General features: G+C 45.1%; 1 protein-coding gene across 1 annotated transcript in view; it reads right to left on the minus strand.

Moving 5' to 3' along the window:
* Morf4l1 (mortality factor 4 like 1) overlaps positions 1–1,626 on the minus strand; it is a 23,187-nt gene extending 21,561 nt beyond the window's left edge. The window contains exon 1 of the mRNA XM_031345720.1: positions 1,343–1,626. Within this exon, the coding sequence (XP_031201580.1) occupies positions 1,343–1,382 (40 nt within the window). The 5' untranslated portion in view covers positions 1,383–1,626. The remainder of the gene's footprint in view (positions 1–1,342) is intronic.
* Between the last annotated feature and the right edge of the window lie 9,125 nt (positions 1,627–10,751).

Consider the following 10,751-nt stretch of genomic DNA (forward strand, 5'->3'; position numbering starts at 1 on the left):
AAGTGGGAGAAAAATATTAAGAGGCCGCACCAAAATATTCCTGGAACAGCATTATGTACATCAATTATGTTTCGATTTGGAGCTTGAGACTTTTAAGTCTGGCACGTTACTGGTTAAACATCCTAGAACAGGAGTTACGCAGGCGTCTGGACCCAGCATGTATGATAACAAGCACACACGGCCGTAACTAGCAGTAAAAAGTTCAACGTGTTCCTCTTTATGCTTACAGTTTTATTTCCTTTAGTATACCAGTAAACCACCACGACAGATGAGCTATGAGAACTGAGAAAGTGATTTCCACTGGAAGTACCGTTGACCAGCAACACTGTTCTCAAGTCAAAGCCAACTAATAAGCGTTAGCTTTCAAATCGCCATTAATTGGATACTACTACAACCAGTCAAGCAACCACTGTATTTAGAAATGACAAAGAGGCCAAGAACCTCTAAACGGAAACGCCCTGAGGAGGAACTTGAAAACTGTTTCCACGAGCAACCGCTCAGAAGAGCAGAGTACTTAAAGGGCCCTGGCGCAACGCTCCAAAAACCAGCAAAACGATGCCCTCAGGCAACAGCAAGCCTAAGAACTCGCTCAGGCGGCTGCAGCTCCTGTTTTTCTGTCCCCACCCATCACTCAGAAGCCAGGGGAGGAACTCGCCTGCGCGTGATCTCCATGCCAGGGGGCGCTCCATCTGGCCCGAAGCTGCGCGTAGGCGGCGAGACGCCGGCAGCCATGATGGCGCGGCCATCTTGCCGCGGCCATTTTACAACGCAGTTCTCCCGCCGCGGGGCGCACGACCCGGCCCAACCTCCCCACCCCCCACTCCGTCCTCCCACAGTAGACCGCCAAGAAAGCCGAGATAGCCCCACGTTGGTCCCACAGCCTCGACCCTTCGGCCCACAGTCGCCCGCGCGGCCCGCGGCTGAGAGCTAAGAGTTAAGCGCCCGCGGGGATGGGCTGCCGCTGCTCCCCTCCCCCCACGCCACATCACTTCCTAACCGTCGCCATCGCTCGCCCGCCGGGCACCTCCCTTCAATAGACTTTCTCTGCTCTCAGGAAAGAAAAACAAACAAACAAACAAGCGCCGAAGCTCTGCCACGCGCACGGAGCTCCCTCGGCCCTGCCTAAGCAGGAGGCTCGCTTTCGCGACGCGAAGCGCTGTCGCCCGGTGACGCACTGAAATTACCCTCCGCAGTGCGCCTTTTCCCCCCTTCACAAAGCAAGGCCCGCAGTTTCCCAGGGCCGCGAGCCATGCCGACCCCAGACCCCCCAACCTCAACCGCCCCGAGTCAGCCTCCCCTCCCGTGCACCGTTAGGTGCTTTTCCCCAAAGCTGCACACTCACCCTCCTGGAATTTAGGCTTCGGGTCCTGCTTGGGCGCCATTTATAAGTGATTCGCCGCCTCCTCCTTCTCCCACCACCCCCGACTACCGCCCCCTACTCTCTACCCCACCCAACTTAGCGTCAGACGCGCCGTCGGGAACAGCCAGCTCTACATCCTGGGCGCGATTTGCCAGCGCCGTCTGACCTCACAGCACAGCGACCCGCGCAGCCGCAGCCTCAGCCAACGGCTACCCGCCGCGCACACAAGCCTGCGCCCGTGCAGCCCCCGAGGCATGCCGGGATGGGTAGTTCAGCCTCGGGTACGCGAGCAGGGTGGGGGGAGGGGAGCGGGAGACACCCCCCACACACACGCCCGCGATCCACCGCCCCCCGCCAACCCCAGCCCCCTGAGTATCCAGACCCCAGAGGCTTGACTTTCCGTTGGTGACAAAGAGGAAGAAATGAGTAAATCACTAGCTAGCGATGAAAGGATAGAAAAGGCTCACGGGGCAGATGCTTAGATACGAGATGAAGCCTCATAGATGTGGTGGGGTGTTGAAGTGGCCTGAGGACAGGACTGTCTCTGCAGCCTGAGTTCCACGGCATCACCAGGACTTGGCCTAGGAGAGCTTTGGAAGCCAGAAATGAAGCTAGATGCGAGTGGGAAGGTGGTCCTCTGCAGAAGCTTCAGGGTTTAGAAAGTCATGCCCTGTTTGCAGGAGTAGGGCGCGGGGGTGGGGTGGTGGAAGGAGCGGGGGTCCGGTTTCCATTCATGACCATTTGCAGGTGGCAGCTTCTGACTTCTAAAGTAGTCTCACTGAAGAGGCAGACCTGGATTGCTGCCAAAGTCAGGGTTCCATACTTAACCTCTCTGTACCATTTTTTGCCATCTTATTTCTTTGAGGTAGTATTAGATGTATACTCTATCTGGAAAAAAACAAACAACAACAACAAAAACCCTTTCTTCACATTGTTCCTATGTTCAAACACTCCTTAGTGTACTCTGCTGTGAAATTACACCGTACCCCTGTATCCACAGAATTACATGAACTGCAAGCAAAGGCTTAGAGCTGTTAACTAGGAGATAAGTCCAAAAATAATTGTCCTGGTATTTGAAGCCCTTCCACAGTTTGCAGCTACCTAATTATCCTAGATAAACCTTATGTCAAAGCCTTTTCTCTTTTAGACAGTCTTACTATGTAGATAGCCCTGGCTTGCCTAGAACTGGCCATGTAGACTGGGCTGACCAAGAACTCACAGACTCTCTACCTCCTGAGACTTGGTCTCTAATTTTCACTGGTGTTTGTTTTTCTGAGACAGTTTCTCTGTGTGGCCTTGACTGTTCTGGAACTAGCTCTGTAAACTAGGCTAGCCAAAACTCAAACATTTACCTGCCTCTGCCTCACAAGTGCTAGGATTAGAGGTATGCACCGCCAAACCTGGCTTCTGGTGTATTTTAAACTACTTTGTGAAAAGCTTCCTTGGGTTACATTTCAACCAGCAGTTTGAGAATACCTGTTTTTCCACATCCTTGCCACACACGTTATTTCCACTCTCTGATTTTAAATCAACAGAAGGCTGTTGTGCAGAAGAAGTAAGGCGTAAGAGTGAATATTTTCATCATTGATTAGAAATCAGGACAGCATGTAACTGGATGTTCAGGGTGGGTAGAGGGAGATAAATATGAAAGAGGCACTTTTCCAAGGGGGTGGCTTTCACGTCTATATGACACCCCTTGAATGATAGTTAATGTTTCCTTTGCCTTTCATTGTTGAACCAATAAAGCCTTGTGAATCCTAAAAAAAAAAAAAAAAAAGAAGAAGGAAAGAGAAAGAAAGAAAGAAAGGAAAGAAAGAAGGGAGAAAGAAAGAAAGAGAGAGAGAGAGAAAGAAAGAGGCACTAAGGAATCTTTTTTTTTTTTTAGATCTTTTATGATTATGTGAATTTTAGGCATGTCCAAATGTACTTATATGAGTAATGGACTTTACCATATCTATATTATACCTTAATAACAATTTTTACATTTATTTACTATGTGGTGCGCCTGTTGGAGGTCAGAAGACAACTTGCTAGAGTGGGTTCTCTCCTACCATCTAGGCTCTGGGTATAGAACTCAAGTCATTAACCTTAGCAACTGGTTTCTTTATCCTCAGAACCATTTAATTAGCTCAACAAAAATATGTTTATGGTCATTGTAAAAGATTTTATTATGAGGACTGAAGAGATGACTAATCAATTAAGAGCATTGTTTGAGGACCTGGTTCAGTCCCCATCACTCACAGGGCAGCTCACAGTAACTCCAGTTCCAGCTGTGCATGCCCCTCCTCTTTTTAAAAATATTCTGCACAAGTGCCCCAGCCCACATGTGAGTCAGAGGGGCGGCTATGTGGAGTTGGTTCTCTCCTCTCACTTTCTGGAACTCCAGTCTCCAGGACTGCAAGACAAGATTCTTTATTTGTTGTGCCATTTTAAAATTAGATCAGAAGAGCTTAATCTAGAAGCCCAAGAGCACAATTGTTTTCCCCATACTCAAGCTAAAATTTAGTGTTTCGTTTCCTTATAATGAAGCTAGTGGGGCTGGAGAGATGACTCAGCAGTTAAAAGAGCTACTTGCTCTTGTAGAGGACCTGGGTTCAATCCCCAGAACCCACGTGGCAGCTACAGCTGCCTGTAACTCCTGTATCAGGGGATCTAATGTCCTCTTCTGGTCTCCATGGCACCAGGAACTCATGTGGTACACAAACACACAGGAGGGCAAACACTCTTACACAAAACTATAAACAAAACAAAGATAGGGCCAGAGAGACAGTCCAGAGGGTAAAGTCTTGCCACCGAGCCTTTTGACCTGAGCTGTAAGACTCAGATTCCACATGGTAGAAGGAAAGAGTTGACTCATATTAACACACACACACACACACACACACACATACACACACGCACACGCACACGCACTCGCACACGCACATGCACACACACAACAAGTAAATGTAATAAACTATTAATAAGATGAATACTGCTACTTTAAAACATAAAAATAAATGAAGATGGCAGGCGATGCTAACTAGTGACAACTATGACTTTGTCACTGGTAGAAATGAAGCTACTTTTTTTGTTTTTGTTTTTGTTCTTTTTAGATTATATTAAGTGCAGGTTTATTGGCCCCAAGAACTGAAGCCAGGGAAATCACCAAGGGAAGAGAGAAAAGGGGATGAGAGAAAGAAAAGGGAAGCTGCTTTCTTACCACATAATAGTTCTTACATATATATCAGAAATATAAGTTACCTTCATCACTACTTTGAAATTACTGTGCTTGGGGCTAGAGAGATGACTAAGTAGTTAAGAACAGGTTCTGCTGTTACAGAGGCTCCAAGTTCTGTTCCCAGCTGTTGTTAGACAGCTCTTTTTTTTTCTTTTTCTTTTTTTGTAAGTTTTATTTATTTATTATATGTGAGTACACTGTAGCTGTCCTCAGACATACCAGCGAAGGGCATCAGATCTCATTACAGTTGGTTGTGAGCCACCTTGTAGCTGCTGGGATTTGAGCTCAGGACCTCCAGAAGAGCAGTCAGAGCTCTTAACCGCTGAGCCATCTCTTCAGCCCTGACAGCTCTTAACTACCTGTAACTACAACTCCAGGAGGATCTGATGCCTCTAGCTTCTGAGGGCATCTGCATTCACATGTGTGGGCACACACACAGGCACACACATTCACATAGTTATGAATAAAATGGATATTGAAAAATTTTTACTTATTAGAGCTGACTTAGATCCTGTTATTTAATAGATCAATGACAAAGCATGCACCTACCATATTTTTAAGTATTTGATAGTTTTTTAAATGTCTTGTGATTTTTTTAAAGATTTATTTATTTTATGTATATGAATACACTGTCTCTATCTTCAGACACACCAGAAGAAAGTATAAGATTTCATTACAGATAGTTGTGAGTCACTATGTAGTTGCTGGGAATTGAACTCAGGACCTCTGGAAGAACAGTCAGTGCTCTTAACCACTGAGCCATCTCTCTAGCCCTGATAGTTTTATTTTTGTAAAATTATTCTCACTTATACTCTCATGCTTTTTATTTTAGATACCTGAAAACACTATAAAAAACTAATTTGCTGGCTTAACTGACTGGCACCGGGACTGGAGGAAGATCCTGTGGCACAAATATAGTATACATACACACACAGACACACAAGACACACACACAGGCACAAACACATACACAGACACACACAGACACACATATACACACACAGACACACACACAGACACATGCACACAGACACACACACACACATGCACACACAGACGCACACATATACACATAAGCACACACACAAACACACACAGACACACACACTGACATACACATAGACACACACATACACACATAAGCACACACACACACATGCACACATAAGCACACACACAAACACACACAGACACACACACTGACATACACAGACACACACAGACACACACACAGACACACTCACACAGACACACACACACACACACACAGACACACACACAGACACACACACTCACACCCTGTATTAACAGTAGTAAGAGTATTTGTTATTTGTTCATGACATTCTAATTCTGTAGAACCTGAGCCATTTTGAATGTCTGATGTGACTTTTATTTATCTATGTATTTATCCATCTTTGTAAATGTGTATTTGTGTTGTGTTATATATGTAAGGGCACATGAAGGCCACTTACAGAGTATGGAGGCCAAAGGATAAATTCTTACTATAGGAGTATTGGGATTTCAGCCACTTGATCCTACTCTCTGCTTTATGTGGGTTCTGTGGATCTGAACTGAGGTCATCAAATGAAAGGACAATATAAACCCCACTTGTCTCCATTTTAAGGACCAGGCCTGATTTCAGAAAAGGTCATAAGGCATTAGCTTCAAGAATAGACTATAAGCCCCAGAAACTAGGTCATAAGACATCAGCTCTAGGAACAGACCATAAAACCCAGAACAAGATCATAAAACCCCCTCCCAAAGAACAGCCTGAGGATAACCACAAAAATAGAAAAATATATCAGAATGGGGCCATCGGCGCTGGGCAGCCCTATTTCATCATACAGTTAAATGTTCATGGCATAGGAATGCAGACCGCTGACCACTTGGGACCCACCCCTAGCACCCACCAATCAAAATTTCGATTACCTAATCCTTCTAGAGAGTTCCCCTAGTTCCCTATAAAAAAAGCCTACATGCCTTTGTTTAGGGTCACCATTTGAGAAAATAATCGACCCCCACAAACCAAGTGTTTCTACAAAACAAACACTCTTTGTTTTTACATACTATCAAAGTCTGAGGTCTTCCTTCATCTATTTTCAGACCTTAATACAAGCTGCATTGAGCTGTCTCCCTAACCCTTATTTCTGAGACAGGGTCTCATGTTTCCCAGACTGGTATCGAACTCACTACATTATGCTTCCCTTTGCTGAACGATAGGAGTGCCACCATGCCCGGTGCCCCGTTTTGACCTATACGTACATGCTTCTCATTGTGTTCCCTGAGAATGCCACAGTGCCTGGTTGTCTTGTGCACTAAAGAAGTAAAACTCTCTTCGTTTTTGAATAACCAGAGATGATACTGGGGTTGTTAGTGTCAGAGCTTGGGCCCACGCGGCCGGAAGAAGCCAGGTTCAGCCTGTCCCTGATAGGTCAACTTAAGAAACACGTAGTCGTGAGAAGCAGAGACAAATCATTTCTTCACTGTGGCCACACTGGGAAAGGAACCAATTAAGAGGTTCAGTGGCACCCCCTTCCAGTTTTTCTTCTGGATTCTGACATGGAGTTTTGGTTTATACAGAGGGAAAAGAGACACACAGTGTACCTGGGTCAGAGAGATAGGTAGTTAAGTGAGCAAAAGAGCACTCGTTGCCAAGTCTGACAACCTGAGTTTGATCTCTGGGTCCTACATGGTAGAAGGAGAGGGCCAGTTCCCAAAAGTTGTTCAAATGCATGCCACTGTAGTATTCTCTCTCTCTCTCTCTCTCTCTCTCTCTCTCTCTCTCTCTCTCTCTCTCTCTCTATCTATCTCTCTCTCCCTCTCTCTTCCCTCACTCTCCTCCTCTTCTTCCCTCTCCATCCCTTCCTCTTTTCATGCAAGCACACAATACATACAAAAAATTAAAATGTAATAAAAAATTTCAGTAGATATGCGCAAAGCATTGTTGTTCCAAAGTACGGTCCTGGTTGTGGTGGTTTGATTGAGAATGCCTGCCATGGCTTCTTAAGTTTGAATTCTTGGCCCAGGCTTGGTGAGGCTGTTTGGGAGGTGTGGCCTTGTTAGAGGAGGTTCACCATTGGGGGCAGGCTTTGAGGTTTCAAAGGACTCACATCATTCCATCTGCATTTTCTTTCCAGGTCAAGGTGTGAGCTCTCAGCTGCTCCAGTCTAGGTGCCTGTGCGTTGCCATCATGAACGCTATCCCTCTGAAACCATGGGCCAATTAAACACTTTCTCTTATACGTTGCCTTGGTCATCACGTTTTGTCATAGCAACAGAAAAGCAATTAAGACACTGATATAGTCATGTCTAGGTAGTAATTTCCAGGCCAGTGAGAGCTCCACAATGAGACCCTTGTCTTAAAAGAAACTTTAAGGAGGTTGGGGGGGGGTGGTGTGCTCTAAGCTCTTGTTTCAATACCTAGCAACACCCTGTTCCCCCCAAATAGAAGCAGATTGGACTCCTGAAGAACCATAGTGTCTCCACTACTCAGTTTCCACAGTTATTAACATCTACCCAACCGTGCTTCTTACGTCGTCCTTCATCCTCCCTCCACAAAGAGATTTATACATAAATAACAGATAGTATATATATATATATATATATGTATGTATGTATATATATATATATATATATATATATATATATATATATATATATTTGGTTTTTCGAGACAGGGTTTCTCTGTGTAGCCCTGGCTGTCCTGGAACTCACTCTGTAGACCAGGCTGGCCTCTGCCTCCCAAGTGCTGGGATTAAAGGCGTGAGCCATCACTGCCCAGCCGCATATCAATATTTTATTCTATTCAACTAAATATAAGTCTGTATAAGCCCCTTCCACACATACAGAACATTTAAAAGTAAATAGTTCCTTTACGTCTTTTAGGTATCTAATGGATGTTCAGATTTCCTTATCGCCTCATATGTATCGAATCAGCATCTACATGAAGGCCAGACATTTAATTTGATTAAGATATCTTTGTCTGAGAGACCTCAGGAAGCTGAGGTGGGCCAGCACAGGTAGTATAGTGAGACCGTCTCTAAAAAAACCAATTTAAAAAAAAAAGTCTCTATCTTTTTATTTTCCTTGCCACTTAATAGTTGAAACTGAATCACCCAGAATCAAATCTTCTTAAAATGTTTGACATATAGATAACTAAGCATAAAATCTTCAAACATAAGATCCATAGAAAAATTAAAAAAAAAAACACGCAATAAATCACTAGCCCCAAATTCATCAGCCAAGAGTAAGAGGAGATTAAGCTTTCACAAATGTTGCTTCTCAAAAGCCCAGCCCTTGCTCAGTGGCTGAGCAGGTGCTCATAAGATTCTCAGCCTTGGGCCTCAAAGGTGTGGCCTCTCTGTAACCTGACCTGGGACCTGTAAAACGGCTCAGACTGGCTTTTTCTGTTGGGGGGGCCCAGGCTCTGTGCTGCTCCACACTTCCTATTCATTTTAGTATCCCAGGTCCTAAAGTGTGAATCACATTTGGATTAGGCTGAGTTTGACCGTTCATTCTGGGTGGGTGGAGTGAGGCTGTGATGACCTCCGGAAGGCACAGCAGTTAGGTTTGTGGTGATGGAACTAGGGACACAGGGCCTAGTTCCCATTCTGCCCAACTGCACATGGGCCTAGAAGTGATCATTTTGTAAGAGGGGGGAAACTGGGTTCAGATTTGCTAGCAAGTGACACAAATAAACACATATTCTTGGAAAACAAATGTTCATACTGGGGAACTTGTGGTCTGACAGCTCTCCTTCCCTGTGCTCATTTAGAACCGCGAGTTTCTTCACTTTGTCTATGAGATGCCGCGTAACACCTAAGTTTGGAGTCAACATTTCCAGCCAACTAGAATGCAGATTATATTCATTTCCTGCAGCAGCCAGAAGAAAACACCAGAAACTAAGTAGGGATGGGTTATTTCACAATTTAGGGGCTGAAATGAACGTGTTGGGAGGGGTGTTGGTTTTGAGGATACTGATGAAGAATCCATTCCATGCCTCTCCCCAGCCTCTGTTTGCTGACAGTATCTGGTGTTCCTTCATTCACAGAAGCCACGCTTGGTTCTCTGGCTGAATATCCTTCCCTTGGTCAGAATGGGTGTCTTTGTCCAGATTTCTCCTTTGTGACAAGGCCAGTAGTCATACTGGACGAGGAGCCTGCTTTGACTTTATGCAGACTAATTACATCTGAGATAGCAGGGATTAGGACTTGGATGTAGGAATGGAGGTGGACACAACTGCCCATTACACTGATCTGTACTAAATAGATGTAAGGTATTTTCACTGATTTCTTAACAGTTTACAGTTGCTTCTACGCTGTCCAGGAAAAATTCCATCCCTCTGCCTAACACCTAGAGACTGAGCATTTGCATAACTAAAGTGCCTGAGGATCCTTCCTCCTTCCCCTCCCTCCCCCTTCCTCCCCCTCTTCTTTCCTTCCCCCTCCTCCTTTGTTCTTCCCTGCCCCCCTCCCTCTCTAGTTTTGTCCCTCGTTCTTTAGTAACACCCAGCTTGATGATTGCAGGAATTGTCCACGTTTTGTCTTCCAAAGTCTGAAACTGTTCTTTGAATTGATGATCATAACATGTTAATTGCGGAGGACTGTTAAGAATTAATTGCTAGCAGGGCGGTGGTGGCACACGTCTTTAATCCCCATTTGGGAGGCAGAGGCAGGTGGATTTCTGAGTTCGAGGCCTGCCTGGTCTACAGAATAAGTTCCAGGACAGCCAGGACTACACAGAGAAACCCTGTCATGAAAAAACAAAAAGAATTGCTGAGGGAGCCTTGTGGCAATGGTAGTCCAAACCTTTAATCCCACCTCCGCAGAGGCAGGCAGATCTTTGTGAGTTCCAGGACAGCGAGGGCTACACAGAGTATTCAATCTCCAAAAACTGAAAAGAAAAAAAAAAAGGATTGCTGAAGGTGAAAGGCTGGAGAATCTTAGAATGTATAATGTATAACTTTTACCTAAAAGCAGGCATGGAAAACCTCTGCCACAAGCCAAAAAAAAGGTGGAGTAGCTAGTTCCAGGAACTTTGCTAATCCAGAGCCTCAGGGCTCTGGTTCCCTATACCTGCCCCTCCTGAATGATCCACTATGAGGAGGGAACTAAGAATGAAGGTCTAGTGGTTTATGAGACTCTCCACCCTGTTGACCAGTAGATGAAGATTA

The sequence above is a fragment of the Mastomys coucha genome, unplaced genomic scaffold (genome assembly GCF_008632895.1).
Source record: "Mastomys coucha isolate ucsf_1 unplaced genomic scaffold, UCSF_Mcou_1 pScaffold23, whole genome shotgun sequence".
Taxonomy (NCBI): domain Eukaryota; kingdom Metazoa; phylum Chordata; class Mammalia; order Rodentia; family Muridae; genus Mastomys; species Mastomys coucha.